The 19,985-nt window shown below is 36.0% G+C and overlaps 1 protein-coding gene across 2 annotated transcripts in view; it reads left to right on the top strand.

The window, feature by feature from the left end:
* Positions 1-19,985, top strand: part of NUP54 (nucleoporin 54) — a 31,076-nt gene that overhangs the window by 709 nt on the left and 10,382 nt on the right. The window contains exons 2-9 of one of the 2 annotated variants that reach the window (XM_077882524.1): positions 86-247; positions 3,504-3,587; positions 3,689-3,835; positions 10,818-11,044; positions 13,950-14,137; positions 15,011-15,207; positions 17,313-17,367; positions 17,845-17,938. In XM_077882524.1, coding sequence (XP_077738650.1) covers positions 86-247; positions 3,504-3,587; positions 3,689-3,835; positions 10,818-11,044; positions 13,950-14,137; positions 15,011-15,207; positions 17,313-17,367; positions 17,845-17,938 — 1,154 coding nt within the window. The remainder of the gene's footprint in view (positions 1-85; positions 248-3,503; positions 3,588-3,688; positions 3,836-10,817; positions 11,045-13,949; positions 14,138-15,010; positions 15,208-17,312; positions 17,368-17,844; positions 17,939-19,985) is intronic. The other variant, XM_077882525.1, reaches the window with a different exon arrangement.

The raw sequence follows: 19,985 nt of genomic DNA, 5'->3' as shown, positions 1-19,985 counted from the left end.
TTTTCCTTTTCTTTTCTTTTCTCTTTTCTTTTTCTCCCCCCTCCCCCGTTTTAAAATTTTGTTTCTGTGCCTACACGCCGATCAGGATTTGGTGGGCTTGAGACTGCCAACTCCACCGCCAGTGGGTTTAATTTTGGGGGTTTCGGATTAACTGCTAATCCTGCAGTGAACTTTAATATTGGGAATTTCGGTGTTTCTACTACCTCGGCGACTCCGTTCAATTTTGGTAACAGTCTGGCAAGTGCAGGTAGATACTGCGGGTCGTACGTGTGACGATGTTGGGAGCCGGAGTCCAAGAATATTTCGCAGCTCCGAGTTTTGGGAAGAGCAGCGACTTGCCTAAAGGGGAAAGGACGTTCATTCATTCCCTAGAGTCGAATCAAAAACGTTTGCATCTAGCTCCGACTGTCTTAAAAGATTTGGTTTTTAGAAGCCTTGCAAGTTGTGATGTTCCTTTGTTGAACTTGCATTCGATCCGACAGAATATACCTTCCAAGTGGTAAGAATCTGGAACGGATTATTTGAAGTAGAATATGTTTTCCAAATTGTTTATCTTATCTCTTACAAAACAGAAACTCACCAGTCAGGCCCTTTTCTCTGGGATTCTTGGACTCCTGCAGTCATTTTTTTTTTTTTTCCCCATCTTTCCTGCATCTTTCATTGCAATTTCATTCGACTGTCTTTGTGTTTCCCAAGAGAAACAAGTCTTATACGAACAGCAACATCCTGTATTTTTAAAATGTGTTTAGCAACAACAATGTATTCCTTTGGTCCACTCGGCAGATTAGGATGCATTTCTGTAAGATATGTAATTTTAAAGAGTCTTGGTTTTTTACAGGATTTTTTTGAGAAATAAGTAGAGCAGTTTAATTTGTCAGATAGCATGGAGGCTAGTAGGTAGGCTAGACATATTTGTATTAAATAATAATGAAGATTTTAGTACCTATATGGATTGAAGCTCATTGGAAATTTGCAAAGCACAGACTGTAATGTGTTTATATGTATATATAAATTTAAGATAGGTCTGTGTATTTTACATAGTTATCCTATAGAAAAGTCTTGTTCCTCTGCTGCTCGTATATGAATATATTGTCCATATTCTCTTGCATTATGCCACTTATACCCATGCCAATTATATGCATTTTGTAAACATTATTTATTCCCTAAAATTTATTTGGAAAGTCTGGTATTTGTGCAGTATTTGTTAGAGCAGTACGAATATCACCTCGGCATCTGATTTGAAATGTTTTGAAGAATACGTTTGAATTCCTTGAATTCCAAAGATAAAACAGTCCTTGTCGTTAAGGTATATTTAAAGTGATCGTGTATCACTGTCATTTACTGTCATGCACATTTATTTTTCCATTTGCTTAAAATTGGCACTGGGTAAAACAGCTGTATTTTGAAATTTGTGTTTCTGAACAAAGCCACCCAGCTTGTAATTCAACAACAATAAATAAACTTATTGGTATTTGCTTGATTTCATGTTCATTTGGAGTTATCACTGTTAAGTGTTGAGTTGTGATAATATAACTGTATTTTAACCACTTCTATGTATGTTCAGTAACTGAACCTTCAGCAAAGGGATGATAGAAATTCTTATTTTTTTTATTTTTTTTAAATTCTTGTTTATTTTGTATCTTAACAGATTCACTATTACATTTTTGGTATTAGGAACCATGATAAGCTACTAATATTGTGTAGCCAAATCAGAATATATCATAGTTATTCTATGTAAGGGAAGATAATGAAAAAGATTGAGAGCAGTGTTTTATACTTTTAGTTGATTTTTTTTTTTTTTTAGTCCAAATGTTTACAGTTTGCAGTACTGCAATAGAACCTACAAGAAAATAGCCTATTTGGTTATGTCTACAGTATGCAGTCTATTCTTGAGTAATTTTCCAAATCAAAATTATATGGTGAATATCAAAAGGTTGAGGTTTTTTCTTTCTTATATCCTTTATGTAACATGAATCTATCTCTTAAACTAGAAATATAGGAAATTAGAAGTTAGAATTGTGAAAAACTGTGGCATAATGCAGCACTAATGGTTCAGACTTTTTTTTTTTTTTTTAAGATTTATTTATTTATTCATGATAGACAGGGGCAGAGACACAAGCAGAGGGAGAAGCAGGCTCCATGCCAGGAGCCTGACGCGGGACTCGATCCCAGGACTCCAGGATGGCGCCCTGGGCCAAAGGCAGGCGCTAAACCGCTGAGCCACCCAGGGTTCCCCATTTTTCTTAAAAGTCTTTTTGGCACCACATTGGTAATCAGGTAAAAACTGACAATAAGGAAAAAACATAAAACAATATTAGATTGTCTATATTCCATCCCATTCATATGTCAAATTACATATGGTTAAGATTAGTTTCATCTCTAAACTTACCTAAAAAATGTGTGTGTCTGTATCTGTCGGTTGCCAAACTGGTGCAGAGAACTATGCTAGTTCCACTCTCCTTTCCTACTACTGCATTCCAGTTGGAGCTTGTTTCTCCCCCCATATCTCTTTCTTCAAGAAACATTCTTGTTGTAGGGAGGTCAGTATGTTTCCTTTAGAAAGTTGCAAAGTTTTCATGAAGACTAAGTAGAAATATAAGCTGAAATACAAGTTAATTCATCAAACCCAAAGCTGCAAACTGGCCCCACAATCTGCTGATATGATGTTTCACACTATTTTAAAAACATTTGAGATGCCTGGGTGGCTCAGTGGTTTAGCACCTGCTTTCCACCCAGGGTGTGATCCCGAGTTCCGGGATCAAGGCCCATATCCCTGCATGGAGCCTGCTTCTCCTTCTGCCTGTGTCTCTGCCTCTCTCTCTCTCTCTCTCTCTCTGCCTCGTGAATAAATAAATAAAATCTTTAAAAAAAAATAAAAACATTTGAGTTTTTGCCCCTCTCCCCCAAATGAATTAGGGTTTAAAATTCTGTAAATTTCACATAGAAAATTTAGATCCTCTGTTTCTCTTAGGAAAAATGAAACATACAACACTACGAAACTACCATTCTCCCAGAGCAGTAATCTGCTGGAATTTAGAAATTGCTGCCACTTTTAAAAACTATTCACATTGAGCAGTTCTATCAGTCAGTAAACATCCAGTCTATTTCACTCTTTAATGTTATCAGCCTTAATCTTGTAGGCATTTGAATTTGCAACTCCTACTCTAAAAAGTACATGCATAGTCATTTTAGAGTTTGTTAAGCATGGTAATAGGCTTAACGTTTTCTTAGCTGTAACTGTTAATCACCCCTTTAGTTTGAAGGGTATATATTGCATTGTGGTTATTTCTATTTTAAATACTTAGTCATTATTTCTTGCAACATACTGACTTCATGATGAGTAGCGTAGTTTTTTAAAAACTGAAGTTGAAAGTAGAGAAAGGAAAAATTAGATCAAACTATTTTGTCTTTTTATGTGGCAATGACGTAAAATAATTTGAAAAAAGAAATTAATGCATACAAAAGATTCTTCCTTTCTGTTTTATTTATCCTTTTTAAATTAGGTGGGTTTGGAGGATTTGGGACAACATCTACAACAGCAGGTTCTGCTTTCAGCTTTTCTGCTCCAGCTAACACAGGCGCTACTGGTAAGAAGATATCTAAATCATTTGTAAAGTGAATGAACTAGACATCAGCTTCTTCTTTTTTTTTTTTTTTAACTTACGCAATTTAAATTTTTCCTTCAAAGGACTCTTTGGTGGTACTCAGAACAAAGGTTTTGGATTTGGTACTGGTTTTGGCACAACAACTGGAAGTAGTACTGGTTTAGGTACTGGTTTGGGAACAGGACTGGGATTTGGAGGATTTAATACACAGCAGCAGCAACAGCAAACTAGTAAGTATAAGAGGCCTTCATCCTACTTCAAATATAAAACTGTAACATATACCTAACATTGAGTGCACTGTTCAAAACACTTTAGTGGATATCTCTTTTTTTTGAAGATTTATCAGTATTAGTTCCACAAAATTCCAAAAGCTACTTCTCATGTTTATATATGATGATAGCAACTGGGGAGAAGAGAAGACTGACTGACAGGATGAGGATTATTAACCCTCTGTGTTTAATATGTTTAATAGCATATGTTAATATGTTTAATAGCATTCTGTTTAATAGCATTCTGTTGAACTTTCGTTGCTGAAAGTAACACAGAAAACAGCACAAAAGTACAGCTTAATGAATTATATATAAGGTGAACACCTGTAACCACTGCCTGTGCCAGGCAGTGGCCCTGGCCAGCCACTTGAGAAACTCTTCACATTGCCCTTGCAGTCACTGCCCTGTCAGAGGAACTATAATTCTGTCTTTCATGGTGACCTGTTCTTTACTTGACTTTATAATTTTGTCATATAAGTTTAAGTGTAAACATTATTATTTAGTTTTATTTGTCTTCAAACTTTGTTAAGTTCCCCTGTTAGCCCTTTTTTGTTTGTTTGTTTTTACAATTTGCTAAATCAGATACTTGTTCTATACAGTTTTTCAAGTCAGGACTTTACTAGATTGCATTCCTGTGGTATAGTTTAACATATTTTGTATGTAGTCTTCTCTGTTTCTTGTAAATTGGGTTGGATCTAGACACTTTGGCTGTAAGACTATATTGCATTCTTTATTAAGAGGTATATAATGTCAGTGATGTCTTTTTTGTTGTGTTAGCAGTAGCCATTGGTGATCAGTACTTAGATCCATTAATTTTTTAGGGGTTACAAAATGGTATCATTCCAACCCTGTGACTCCTTTTACATGTATTTTATAAAGAAAAACTTTATTATTTGGTTGATTCTTTTCCATATTTACGATTAGTTTTCAAAATAAAGAGTTGGAAGAAAAAAAAAAGAAAAAAGAAAAAAAGAGTTGGTTCTCTATGATTCTCCAATGGAGACTAATTACATTTTTTTTTAATGTTAGGAACTTAAGTATTTCAACTATTTGGTATTTTTTAATCTGTTGCAGTTATTATCCTTATCTATGTTTAAACTGTCCCATCTTTGGCCAAAGATACAAGCCTTTTCAGGTTGGCTTCCAAGTCCTTTGACACAAGCTTTGAATCAGTCTTTGATAGCATCCTTACTAGCTGGTATGGCGATATGTTCCAGGGTTATCTTGTATGATTAATTTATTTAATTCTCACAAGAACCTTATGAAATAGTACTCTTGTACCACTTGACTGACTGTATGTTGTATGTCAGGCATTGGGTATATAAGGTTGAGAGCCACAAAGCCTGTTTATAGTCTACTTGGAGATAGAATGACAGATATCTAATTAGAATAACAAATATCCATTTATACAAAATACATATATATGTGAAAGTTCTAAAATGAATCCCTACAAGGTGCTGTGGAATACAGAGGAAGAACTGAATCTTGAAAGAATTAGGTTAGATGAAGTCAGAAAAGGGTATTCCAAGTAGAATAACTGACAAAAGCATCATTGCATGGCATAGTATAATGAATTTGGGACCTGCTGCTGTAAGGAGTTTGAGTTTAACCTACAAAGATTATGGAGCTGTTGTCTTATTTTTAAAACAGGTGCTTGCTGTCTGGCTATACCATCTGTGATATGTCTAATCTCAGTTGTCTGCTGACTTCCTGGACAGTACCTCTTATTCATTTAAAACTTTAGCAGTTGGCTGTTAGTCTTACTTTACTTTTCAATTTCTATCTGGGTTAAACATCACATGGCTATATACTCAAACAGCCATGCCGTCTACCTTTTTTTCCAAAGACCTCTTCCATTTTACCTAAACAATTCTTACCCTCGACCTTGGCAACATCTGAAAATGTTCTAATTTTAAAATCACTAACATGAACATCCCACAACTTGTTCTTTTAGCCTGCCTTTATAAGAACTTCCAATATAGCTGTTCCTAGACCTCATTAGGTCTTTAAACCAGTGACATTGTCATTTAGACCATTTTCTATTCTTTATCTGCTCCTTCTTGTCTTCACTATCCTCTCAAATTAGCTTAGATTCTATGTCCTTCTATTTCAGTCACTGGTTGCCAGTATGCTAAACTTCCTTGTCCTTTTATCATGTGCCTGGCGGTGGGGCGGGGGGCGGGGGGGATCCCAAGCTGGTGTAAGCCCAACTGTCTATCTAGATACTACTTGAGAAAATCACACAATACAAAATATTGAATAGTACCCCTAAATTCTTAATCACTGACCTAACTTGGGGCCTCAACATTGCCTGGTAATCCTTTGAAGTTTCTCTATTTAATTTATTCTCCAACCTTCTATAATAGTTATTTTAAACCTTTATTCTCTTCAAATCTCAGATTTCTCTGTTCTTATTTTCAGCAGATAGCCTTCACCTCTTCTTCATAGAGAAAACAGTAATTCCTCATTGTAATTCCTTCAGCTTCCCACTACCAAATCTGTTTATCTACCTCCCTCTCTGCTCATCCTTTTCTCTTTTCACCTGTGCTCTGGATCTCATTCTCCCAAAGGACCCTTGTACTGTTGGTTCTTTCCAGCAACCCTCCCCCCCAATAGTCAACTTCTCTCCCCAGTGATCCTTCTTACCCACATTTCAACAACCTGAAGTATCTTTTTCCTTAAAATAGTAACCACAGAACAAAACTACTTTAATCTCATATCACACTTCAGTTGCTGTTCTCTGTTCCCCTTTATAAACTACATGAAATAGTTATGGAAGAAGGGGATCCCCTTCTGTTGTCTTCTGTTTCCTCTTAGCCCACAGTGATTTGGATTCTGTTATTTTTTACCCAAATAGTTAAGATCATTAGTCCTTTCCGATCCAGTGAATACTTAATGTTCTTTATTTATGAAACACTTAACACAAAAATAAGAGAGTAAAATGACCGTATATTCTACTGAATAGATTCCCCCAAAAGTCAGAATTTGCCGTACTTGTTTTATCTATCTCCTTTCCTCACTCTTTTTTTTTTTTATTACTGAAGTATTTTAAAGCAAATCCTAAATGTGTCTTTTCACCCTCACTTTACTATGCCTCCCTCTTTAAAAATATGGACATCACTCCAACTCATTATTTATAATTCCTTGGTATCGTCTAATACCTAGTCCTTAATCACATTTCCCTATGTTTCATTCAGGTTTTCTTCAGCTGGTTTATTCAAATCATGAGCCAAACAAGATCCCCACATTCATTTTCTTCTTATGTCTCAAGTTGTGTTTTTTTTTTTTTTTTTTTAAGAGAGAGCGTTGCTCAGAGAGGGAGGAGAGGGAGAGAGAGAGGGAGAATCTTAAGCAGGCTCTCCAACCAGTGCAGAGCCTGATGAAGAGCTGGATCTCACAACCCTGAGATCATGACCTAAACCAAAATTAAGAGTCGACTTAACCAATCCAGCCATCCAGGCACCCCTCAAGTTTCTTTTAGTATAGAGAGCTCCACACTCCTTTTTGCCCCATCAAGAATTGGAGAAACTGGGCCAGTTGTCCTGTGAAATGTCCCCAAATCTAGGTTTCCTTCCGGTATCATTTAACTTTATACCCCATTTTCTAAAGCTAAATGAAGTTAGCTTTATATTCGATTCAAGTTTGACTTCTTGGCATGGATACTTTGCCAGTTGTGCAATGTACTTCATACTGCATCACATTAAAAGGTTTATCCCTCTTTTGATGACACTAAGATTGATCAGTGGGTTCGGGGGATGACACCCAATCTGTCTTGTAAAGTTCCCCATCAGTCTTTAACTTAATGGTTTCATTCATTGATGATCACTGCCTCAGTTATTTTATTAGGAGTTGCAAAATGGTGATTTCTGCCCTCCCGTTCACACTAAAATTCTGTAAAAGGAAGTTTTTCTTCGTCCCCCAAGAGTGCTGGGTCACCCTAAAATATAATTTGTATAGGAAAGGCAAACTAAATTCTTTTTAATTGACAAGGTTTTTTGTTTGTTTTTAAAATATTTTATTTATTAAATAGAGAGTACACACACAAATGGAGCAGTAGGCAGAGGGAGAGGGAGGGGGAGAAGCAGACTCCCCGCTGATAAGGGAGCTCAGTGTGGGGCTCCATCCCAGAACCCTGGGATCACGATCTTAGCTGAAGGCAGATGCTTGACCTACTGAGCCACCCAGGTGCCCCTAATTGACAGTTTTTGTCGGAAGTTGTTGGTAGCCTGATTATTTCCAGTGGTGTCCAAGGAATTGAGGTTTTTAAATTTTTTGATCTTTTAAAAAACATAATTCTGAATGCATGAGTTTTATTAAATTGAATGTGCTTGAGTTGGTTGCATTTTTTTTTTTTTTTTTAATGCTCAAATTGTCAGTTTTGGCCAACATGAGCCCTTAATTTCAACAATAATCTGGTCAATTTTTTTCTTACCTCATTCTTTAGTACTCCTTATTGCTTCTGCTGGTTTATGTTCCTCTTCCTCTTTACCAGAGATTTGCACATGCTATTCATCTTTGCCCCTACATCATGGCCTGGCTGACCTCTTCCTTTATGCCTTAGTGAATTTCTAGTGGAGCAGCCTTCTCTTGACCTTCGGCGCCCCACTTGATTAGCTCCCTCATTTAGTACTCTCATAGCCTCTGTACTTCTCTGAGGAATTTACCACAGTTGTTACTATTTGTCTGATATGCTGTTTGTTTACCACTCTGTCCTTAGTCTTTAGCTCTGTGTCTGATATTTAATGGATACTCATTCGTGAATGAAAGTATGTATTTATGTATGAGATATAAAACCTGGAGAGACTATGTATTGTCAGAAAAAATGTAAGGGAAAAGAGCTTTTCAAGGAGGATGTGTGTTCAATGAAAGTTGAAGATTTTTCTTTGGGAGCTGAAGGAATAATCAACAGCATGAGGGCCCTGGGAAGGTAGAAAGGTATGAGAAGTCTTAATATGTTAAGGTTTGAAAAGAATGTTTTGGATTTTGTAATTTGAGCTCATCTATTCCTTCCAGCTAGTGAACTCTGAATAGACTAGTATGGCTGTAATCTAGTTTGAAGTGTAAAAAGGAAGCTAAATGTAAATCAGTACAGATCATAGTTTATCTCATTTAGAAGTTGAGATAAAGTGTAGGAATTTTTCTTGGCAAAAGCTACAAAAATAGCTTATTGAGCTTTTAATAAGGATTCAAATCTTCTGGCTTCTAGTCCATTTCTTTACAATTTTTGTATGTGCCCATTTGGAAATTAATACTGTTCATCTGGAAGGTAATAAGAGACCCTTTATAGCCCTGTAGCAGCCCCAATGATCTTGTGGTATTTAGAATCTTTAGACCTGAAAGAAAACTTAAATATCATCTAATAAAACTAAAACTCAAGAGCATTTGGTGTTCATGATTTTTCTCTTACCTATGTACCATTTGTATTATTAAGAATTTTCTTTAAGTCAATTTACTTTTAAATACTACATTTATTTTAAAAGGAAGATTTGTACTACTGCTATACATGGAAAACCAGTATTATTTGCTACAAAGGCAGGATAATTGAAATTAAGTACACAGAAGATGTAATAATGTTTATAAGTTCTAATTAATACTTTTGCCTTAAGCTCTGACCTTTAGACTTTTTTCCTTTGATATAATATGAGCTAAGCAGGTGTTTGTGAGCCATTAAAAGTAGGCTAGCATTAAACTGAGACTTATTTAAAACATCAGAAAATTAAAAGATTTTTTTTTGTTATGTGAATTAGTCCATAATTAGACAACTGTTGCCTGACAGCTATAATTTCATATACTGGGGATATTTACCTCCCACTTTGGAAATACTGGCCTGATCTAACAACTTTACCCTTTCTGTTGGAGAAATTGTAGTACAGAGAAGTGACTTACCAAACCTACACACCCTGCTAAGGTTTTTAGCTTAGAAGCCTAATGATTAGTTCAACTGTTCTTTTTTTTTTTTTTTTTTTTTTTATTTATTCATGATAGTCACACAGAGAGAGAGAGAGAGAGAGAGGCAGAGACACAGGCAGAGGGAGAAGCAGGCTCCATGCACCGGGAGCCCGACGTGGGATTCGATCCCGGGTCTCCAGGATCGTGCCCTGGGCCAAAGGCAGGCGCCAAACCGCTGCGCCACCCAGGGATCCCTCAACTGTTCTTTTTACTGTATATTTCTTCATAATAAGAGAAGGAAAAGTGCTTAATATTGATAAAATACTGATACAATGATTCTTTTTATTTTCTCCTCGAATTTGTATTTATTATATACATATAACAGCAATAAAGATTTAAGAACCAATTCTGCAACTTCACAAACTTTACTTTTCCATATCATATTCTTTTTCTTTTTCTTTTTTTTTTTTTTTTCTGTTGACGTGGGTCTAATAAGGAATCCATCTAGTGTACTGGTAATGGAATTATTTGTATTAAAAAGATAATCATTAGAAAAGTAAGTTTAACATTATAAGGACTGCCCTAGTATATTAGTTTCCTAATGTTGCTGTAAGAGTATCACAGACTTAGTGTATTAAATTCATATTTATTATTTTACAGTTCTGGAAATTAGAGATTCAGAAATGGGTTTCACTGGGCTAAAATCAAGATGTTGTTGGCACAGCTGTGTTACTTTAGTCTTTCTCTGCATTTCCTGGCTTGTAGCCCCTTCATCTTTACATCACTTTGACTCTGACTTCCCCCTTCCCTCCTTAGGACCTTTATGATTGTGTTGAGCCCATGCTGATAATCCAGGATAGTCTGAACAAAGTCTCTTAATTTAAGCACATCTACAAAGTTTCTTACGCTGTGCAAAGTGACATATTTACAGATTCTGGGGATTAGGATGTGTGTGTGTGTGTGTAGGGGGGGTGCGTTATTCTGCCTACCATACCTAGGATCTGAATTGATTGATTCTTTTTTTTTTAATACTAATTATGGGGTACATTTCTAGCATTAGGTGGTCTCTTCAGTCAGCCCACACAAGCTCCTACCCAGTCCAATCAACTGATAAATACTGCAAGTGCTCTTTCTGCTCCAACGCTGTTGGGAGATGAGAGAGATGCTATTTTAGCAAAATGGAATCAGCTGCAGGCCTTTTGGGGAACAGGAAAAGGATATTTCAACAATAACATCCCACCAGTGGAATTCACACAAGAAAATCCCTTTTGCCGATTTAAGGTATTAGTATTTCTTTTGATCCTCACTTGAGTGTGTGTAAAAGAGAATATGATACTGGATTTAAATTATAGGAAGAGAGCAATTGCTTGGTCTTTAGTACTCCTTGAACATGGTGCAATTATATTTTTGTTTTAAAGATTTAGAAGTTATTAAATTGAAGTGATTTCTTACATCTATGTGATTGAAGGTGACCAGAATATGAATGAAGGAAGGTGTGATTAGAATGTAATTTAAAACTGAGGAAAAAATGTTAACAGAAGGGGAGTGGTCTGCTTTGCATCTATAAAGAGAGACCCAAAACTAGAATTTAGTGATAATTCATCTAATATTGTCCAGGAAAGTACACCCTGGCCAGCAGACAAGAGTATAAGTTCTGTTTGTCACTATTATAGCTGCAGTTAAAGCCATTAAGACAGTATAATCTATTTTCTTTCTGATTTCCATGCCTACCAAACAACTTGCCTCTCATTTGAATTTGACTTCTCAGAGATTCTGTCTCATCAGCAGTGAGAGTATTTAGGTCAACTTGATGGGATTTTTTTTTTTTTTAAGATTTTATTTATTTATTTGAGAGAGAGAGTGCACACCATAATCAGGTAGGGGCAGAGGGAGAGGGAGAAGCAGAATCGCCACTGAGCAGAGAACCAGATGTAGGGCTTGATCCCAGGACCCCAGGATTGTGACCTGAGCCGAAGGCAGACACTTAACCAACTGAGCCACTCAGGTACCCTGATGGTGTATTTTTCATAACTAATGTATTACAATCTAGTTTATACTTCAGCCACTTTTTTTTTAAGACATACAATTTTTTTTAGAGAAGAGCACACACATGTGCAACCTGGGTGAAAGGCAGACGGAGAGAGAGCATGGGACCTGTTATGGGACTGGATCTCATGACCCTAAGATTCTGACCTGAGGGTGGTGGGGGAGGGGCAAGGAAAGAGGGACAGAGAGAATCTCCAGGATATTTCCCACTGACTGAGGAGCCCTACACGCAGCTGGATCCCACAACTCTAAGATCATGACCTGAGCCAAAATCAAAAGTCAGATGCTCAATTGAGTGAGCCATGCAGGTGTCCTGGCCACTTTTCTTTTTTTTTTTTTTTTTTTTTTTTTTAATTTTATTTATTTATTCATGATAGTCACACAGAGAGAGAGGCAGAGACACAGGCAGAGGGAGAAGCAGGCTCCATGCAGGGAGCCCGACGTGGGATTCGATCCCGGGTCTCCAGGATCACGCCCTGGGCCAAAGGCAGGCGCCAAACCGCTGCGCCACCCAGGGATCCCCCCGGCCACTTTTCAATGGCAAAAAAAATCACTTTTTGTTGCCTAGGTCAGTGTCTAATCAATATGTATGTAAGCCTGTGTTTGAAGCTTCAAGGCTGAAGCTTGATCAGACCCTTTTCAACATGGTTAAATGACAAAAAGTGACTAAATTATCTTATTTAAAAATATCTCTTTATCTCATCACTCTAACAAAAAGTTTTTAAGTATTATATAGTTGAAATTTTAATACTTTTGTTAAGTGACTAAGGGCTATACCGTGGACATAGGCTGAATATAACTTTTTTTTAAGTTGATGTATAACATACAAATGGCAAAATGAGAACTAGTCTAGAATGAATTTAAGTTCTTTAAAAGTTGCATTATGGGGTACCTGAGTAGTTCAGTTGGTTAAGCGTCTGACTCTTGATTTTGGCTCAGGTCATGATCTTGGAGTTGTGGGATGCAGCTGTGTGTAGGGCTCCTCAGTCAGCAGGAAGTCTGCTGGAGATTCTCTCTGTCCCTCTTCCCTTGCCTACCCAAATAAATAAATAAATAGTTTCTTTTTTTTTTTTCTTTTTAAATTTTTTTTATTTAAAGATTTTATTTATTTATGGGAGACACACACAGAGAGAGAGAGAGAGAGAGAGAGGCAGAGACACAGGCAGAGTGAGAAGTAGGCTCCATCCAGGGAGCCCGACGCGGGACTTGATCCCGGGTCTCCAGGATCAGGCCCTGGGCTGAAGGCGGCGCTAAACCACTGAGCCACCCGGACTGCCCTGTTTCTTTTTTTTAAAGTTGCATTATAAATGGTGACAAGAGAAGAGGCTTCTATCTAAAAGAGTAATTCTTTAGAAAGGTATAGTTTGTCATATTTAATATTATGTTAAAAACTAACATTTTTCATAAAGTTTCATATTACATGAAACCATAAAATGATGTAGATATTCTTTATAGTAAGTTTGACAGTGTTCTATTTTTAAAATATTTATATTCAGAAAAAAAAGTATAGTAAATCATTTATTTGTGTATCTAAAACTTAGTTTAAGATTCCGTAAGTCATGGGGCACCTGGGTGGCTCCATGGTTGGGCATCTGCCTTTGGCTTAGGTCATGATCCCAGAGTCCCAGGATCGAGTTCCACATCGAACTCCCCGGAGGGAGCCTGCTTCTCCCTCTGCCTGTGTCTCTGCCTCTTTCTGTGTCTCTCCTGAATAAGTAAAATCTTAAAAAAAAAAAAAAAAAAAAAAAAGATTCCATAAGTCAATATAGCAAAATAAATTAGGTCTTGGTCCATGACTTTTGAAACAGTCATTTTTATAATGACATGCAGAATTGTTTCATCAGAGTTCAGGAACACTCAACAATAATGAATATCGAAGTTCTTCAGAGGAGAAGCTATTTGGTTACTGTTAAAGAGGACATTTTAATTTCACTATAAGTTTATATTATCCTTGGGTAAAATAGTTTCTCTATACTTTTGTCATGACCTAGGGCACAGTGTGGTGGGAAGAATCATTCTCTTCATTAGTAGATATTAAACTGTTTTCCCTGTTTTAGCAGGTATTTAAGGTATTAATATTAAACATCTGATGTAAAATCTGTACATTTTTAAAAATTTTGTTTACTTTGTCATTCTACAGGCAGTAGGATATAGTTGTATGCCCAATAATAAAGATGAAGATGGGCTACTGGTTTTAGTTTTCAACAAAAAAGAAACAGATATTCGAAGCCAGCAACCGCAGTTGGTAGAATCATTGCATAAAGTTTTGGGAGGAAACCAGACACTTACTGTAAATGTAGAGGGTATTAAAACATTGCCAGATGATCAGTAAGTATACGTTAAATATATTTATTTCTGTGTGCCTTGGTCCAAAGAGAGTGATCCAACAGCATTTTTGTTGATAAAGCACAAATTAAATCTTAAAGCAGAATGTTATCACTCAACTAGTGATTATTCAGTATTTATAGCAACATTTGTTTAAAAGCTTCTTTTCTTAATCTTGGAGTTCATTTTTTTTTCTTGAATTTTTTTGTTTTTTAGAGGTGGGAAAGGCAGAGGGAGAGAGAATCTTGCAGGCTCCACGCCAAGTGTGGAGGCCAGATGCGGGGCTTGATCTCACATCCCTTATATCTTGACCTGAGCTGAATTCAAGAGTCAGACATTTAACTGGCTGAGCCACTAAGGCGCCCCTTAATCTTGGAGTTCTTAATTTATCAGATGCTAATAATTCTTTAGATTTTTCATTCAGAAACAGGAAGAAACAGTAATCATGGCTGTGTATACAAATCAAAGGCCACAAAGATGTTACTGGAAAGTTTTAACTGATGACTGTTTATGCTCCTTAGTGAGATATAATATGTGAGATAAGCTTCAATAGGATCTCCAAAGTACTTCTCAATTCTGGAAAAGATAGTAATGTTTACATAGGACTTTGCAGCTAAGCAAACCTTTTACAAATATTAAAATGTCTGTCTCATTTTAATTTTATTGTTATCATTTAAGTTGATTTGTAAGTGAACATAATATTAAATAAGTAAAGGTTCCTCATTTTCCAAGATTTAAGAAAATACTCTTTTAATTCTCTTCTAAAATGACGATTTCTGAATTCAGCTAGCACCTTTCTGAAATCACAGCTGCACTGTTACTGAGTTGTATCTATGAGTTGTGTGCTATTTTATAACTTGTTTATTTTTCCCCCAGGACAGAAGTTGTCATTTACGTTGTTGAACGCTCTCCAAATGGTACTTCAAGAAGAGTTCCAGCTACAACACTATATGCCCATTTTGAACAAACTAATATAAAAACACAGTTGCAGCAACTTGGTATAACCCTTTCTATGACTAGAACTGAACTTTCTCCTGCACAAATCAAACAACTTTTACAGAACCCTCCTGCTGGTAAGTTTTTAGTCACAGAGTTGAAATGAAATATTTAGAAATATATAAGCTTCCTCTATTTTGGAATGTATTAGTTGATTATTAATAAAACCAGTGTTTATTATGTCTGCTAATTTGGGACAAAGTTTTAAATGTTTTTATCGTATGTATTCATTTAGCTTTTTTATTATATAGCTAATATGTTTGTTAGAAATTTTGGAAAATAAACAAAGAAAAATGGTCCATAATCCATCTACCCAAAGATAATTCACTTTTAATATTTTTATTTGTTTCTCACTTATCTCTTGTTCTGAGTATTCAAGTAAAATCTAAAAAATGTGTTCTTACAAGGGGTACCTGGGTGGCTTAGCAGTTGAGCATCTGCCTTTGGCTCAGGGCGTGATCCCAGGGTCCTGGGATCGAGTTCTGCATCGGGCTCTCCGCAGGGAGCCTGCTTCTCCCCTCTCTCTGTGTCTGCCTCTTTCTCTGTGTCTCTCATGAACAGATAAATAAAATCTTTAAAAAAAAAAGTGTTCTCATTGAAAAGGATTATAGATGGCATAACTAGATGGACTGTATTACAGACCCTTTATCTCCTTTGCACAGAAATAGCTACTACTAATGATTGTACTCTATTAGTCCTTTATTTTTTTTATTATTTTTTTAAAAGATTTTGTTTATTTATTCATAGACACACAGAGAGAGAGAGAGAGGCAGAGACACAGGGAGAGGGGGAAGCAGGCTCCATGCAGGGAGCCCGATGTGGGACTTGATCCCGAGTCTCCAGGATCACACCCAACGCTGCAGGCGGCGCCAAACCGCTGCGCCACCAGGGCTGCCCTCTATTAGTCCCTTATCTGTGATTTTAATATAACATATATATATATGGAAATCCTTTTAAAAAAAGGATTCTGCACTGTACATCAATTGCAACTTGCCTTTTCAGCTATAGTATTTCTTAGTACTTCCTTTTTTTTTTTAATTTCTTTTTATTGGAGTTCAGTTTGCCAACATATAGCATAACACCCAGTGCTCATCCCATCAAGTGCCCTGCTCAGTGACCATCACCCACCCAGTCACCCCACCCCCCCTCCCGCTCACCTCCCTTCCACCACCCCTTGTTCATTTCCCAGAGTTAGGAGTCTCTCATTTTCTGTCTCCCTCTCTGATATTTCCCACTCATTTTCTCTCCTTTCCCCTTTATTTCCTTTCACTATTTTTTATATTCCCCAAATGAATGAGACCATATAGTGTTTGTCCTTCTCTGATTGATTTATTTCACTCAGCATAATACCCACCAGTTCCATCCACATCGAAGCAGTGCTTAGTACTTCCTATCCCATGTCAGTAAATGGAAATATTCTTTTTAATCTACATGGAATACCATGGATGTACCTTACTTCACTTGAGTTATGTGTCGTTTCTTTTTATTTTTATAAACTATGCAGCAATTAAATATCCTTGTAAATATGTCTTAGAACAAATAGGTGGACATGTATTTTAGATCTCTGGTAATGAAATTTTTGAGTTCAAGATTACGTGTATTTTATGTATTATTAGATACTGCCAAATTGCTCTCCACAGAAAGATGTACACACTGTAACAGGAATGTGTTATTTTCATATTTTTCATTTTGTATAACATTTTCTTATTTTGATCTGTTTGCTGAGATTATCAGTCATTTTTCACCACTCTGCAAAAATCACTTTTCATTTGCATTTCCCTGATTTCTAGTAAAACTGAGCATCTTTTTGTATGTTTATTAGCCACTTTTGTATCTTTTGTGAATTAAGATTTCAAGTAATCCATTTTCAGTAAGTGTTTTTGTCTTCCTTTCTGATTTATAGGAGCTTTCTATATTCTGGAGGTTAATCTATTATCCTGTAGGTTATAGGTATTTCCTTTCAATCTATAATTTTTTTTTAAGCTTTATCCTACAAAAATTTTCATTTTTGTAGTGGCCATATTTGATAGTCATTTTTCATTACAGCTCCTGGGTTTTTGTTTTTGTTTTTTTTTTTATCTTACTTTAGGAAGGCCTTTCCCATACAGATATTTAAAAGATGGAGGATATTTTTGTTTGTTTGTTTTGTTTTGTTTTCAGAAAAATTTCTCCTTTTTGATAGGTGTTGATCCCATTATCTGGGAACAAGCCAAGGTGGATAACCCTGATTCTGAAAAGTAAGTGTATCTTCAACTTATTTTCATATAAGAACTAAAATTGCTATCAGGGAAGCAAACAAATGCCAAATGCCAACCATTTATTATATTTCTTACACTTGAGGTGAATTTTTTCATTGCTTTTTAAAGAATGTTGACCCCTGGCTTGTTCAGTTGGTAGAGCATGGGACTCTATCTCAGGGTCATGAGTTCAAGCCCCACATCGGGCATGGAGCCTAATTAAAACATAAAAATTTGCTGGTAAGGATGTATAGTATGGTGAAAACTTTGAAATCTAAACTTTACTTGTTTGTAAGATAAGGTTGAATAAAATCTGTAGTTTAATATTATGATTTCATAGTCATTGATCTGCCTTTGAACCCTAGAAATTTATCGTGAAATTACATGAATGTGGTTATGAGAATTCTAATTTCTTGTACTTTGTAATACTCGTAAAAAACTTTAGATCTGATAAGTTGGCCACTTGAATTTCCTCAGGTTAATTCCTGTACCCATGGTGGGTTTCAAAGAACTTCTTCGAAGACTGAAGGTTCAAGATCAGATGACTAAGCAGCATCAGACCAGATTAGATGTAAGCATTTAACTTCATTCTCTGCCTCTGGGAATAATAAAAGAGATTATGCACACTTCTTTTTACCATGTGGATTACTGTTTTATAACAACATAGTATATGCTGCAAATTAACAATTATAGTTTTGTGCAACTACTTAATATAGTGCCTCCAAAATCATGTAAATCTGATTTGATATATTTTAACAATGAATTGAGAATTGTTGGCTTAGCATTGTTATTAGGCTGTTATTTCCATTTCCAGCCAAGGAATGCATATTACTTAATTAAACACTCTTATTTATGATGCCTTACCAAAATGAAGGCTACAATTGTGATTCTTTGTTGGTGTAGTATAATTGTAGATTAATGAAGCAAACTTAAATTATTGAATGCTTAAATCTCTTAATATCTTTCTAAGTAGATTTGTAAGTAGATCTTAATATCTTAATAATATCTTATTAAGTAGACTGTAATCAAATACTTAAAAGTTACCTTCAAATTCTCTGATGTGATATAACCTGTTGATTCAGTCTCAATAGTGAAAAGCTTACTGCTTTAGGAAGCAACCCATTTCATTGTGTCAGTTAACTCAAATTGATATAAATTCTTTTGCTTACATTAATTCAGTATCTGCCTAGGTATAATTTATACCCATTTTCTCGGGCATTAATTTGCAGGTGATCGCTGTGCTTCCAATGGTAGCACTACAGATATTTGAACATCATAATCATTTCTTCCTTTTTAGTATTCTCTTCTCTGGCTATAAATTTAAGCATGGTTTTTCATGTGACATGATTTCCAGAGCCCTGATTATCTTAGGCTGGACACTGAATTTATCAGCATCACTTTTAAAATGAATTGCCACAGTACTTACTATAAGTAGGGTATGACCAAAGTTCTTCAGAGTAAGACCAAAGAAGGTATTACCTCTATTTGTGTTAGTCTTAGTAGAGGTTTGTCAACTGAACAAAGTTTGTGGTCTCATTGATTTTTTTTCTAATATTCTGTTTATAATTTCATTAATTTCTGTTTTTAACCATTTTCTTGATTCTGCTTGCTTTGGGTTTTTCTTTTTTCTAGTTCCTTAAAGTAGCAGCTTAGGTTATTAATTTGAGACTTTTCCTAATATAGCATTTAATGCTATTAATTTCCTTCTAAGCACTGCTTCAGTTGAATCCTACAAATTTTCATAATGTTAAATTTTCATCTCTGATACATTCAAAATATTTTCTAATTTCACGAGAGTTCTATTTGTTTGAACTTTGTTGATTTCTAGTCTAGTTCTCAGAAAACTTTGTATGATTTCACTTTTGAAGTTTTTAACCTACATGCCTTTGAAAAGAATGTGGATAAATGTTCTCAGGTAGAGTTTTCTATTAGTGTCAATGAGATCTAGTTGGTAGATTGTTTAAGTTCTCTATTGTTGATTTTTCTGCTCACAAGTTCATTGTGAGAGGAGAGTTGGGAATCTCCAGCTACAATTATGGATTTGTCTTTTTCTCCTTTCAGTTGTTGGTTTTTGCTTCGTGTATTTTGAAGGTCTGTTGATTCCTCTTTTCTGCCTTTTGTTTTTTGGGGACACTTTTTAGCATTCTGTTTTTAATTTACTGTCATTTCAACAATTTTAAGTGATTGCCCTAGGGCATTTCTCAGTGGGGTTGAAGGTGGTGTTTTGTTCGTGGGGGCACATTTGGCAATGTCTAGGGATTTGTTTGGTTGTTAGAACTGGGGGTGGGGTAGGGTGGTGCTACAGGCATCTAATTAGTAGAGGCAAGGATGCTGATAAACATCCTAGTGTGTAGACGACAGTGCCTCTGCAGCAATTATCTGGCCCAAATTAATACAGCAGTCCCCCCCCACCCCCCGCCCCCTTATCCACGGTTTCACTTTCCGTGGTTTGGTACTCGTGGTCAGCCGCATCTGGAAGCAGATGATCCTCCTTCTGACAAATCATCAGAAGGTCAATAGTAGCCTAATGCTGTGTCACAATGTCTACGTCATTCACCTCACTTCATCTAATCGGGTAGGCATTTTATCATCTCACATCATGAGAACAATGGTGAGTA

The sequence above is a fragment of the Canis aureus genome, chromosome 33 (genome assembly GCF_053574225.1).
Source record: "Canis aureus isolate CA01 chromosome 33, VMU_Caureus_v.1.0, whole genome shotgun sequence".
NCBI classification, from domain to species: domain Eukaryota; kingdom Metazoa; phylum Chordata; class Mammalia; order Carnivora; family Canidae; genus Canis; species Canis aureus.
The sequence above is the reverse complement of the archived record's forward strand: the minus strand, read 5'-3'. Positions and strand labels throughout refer to the sequence as shown.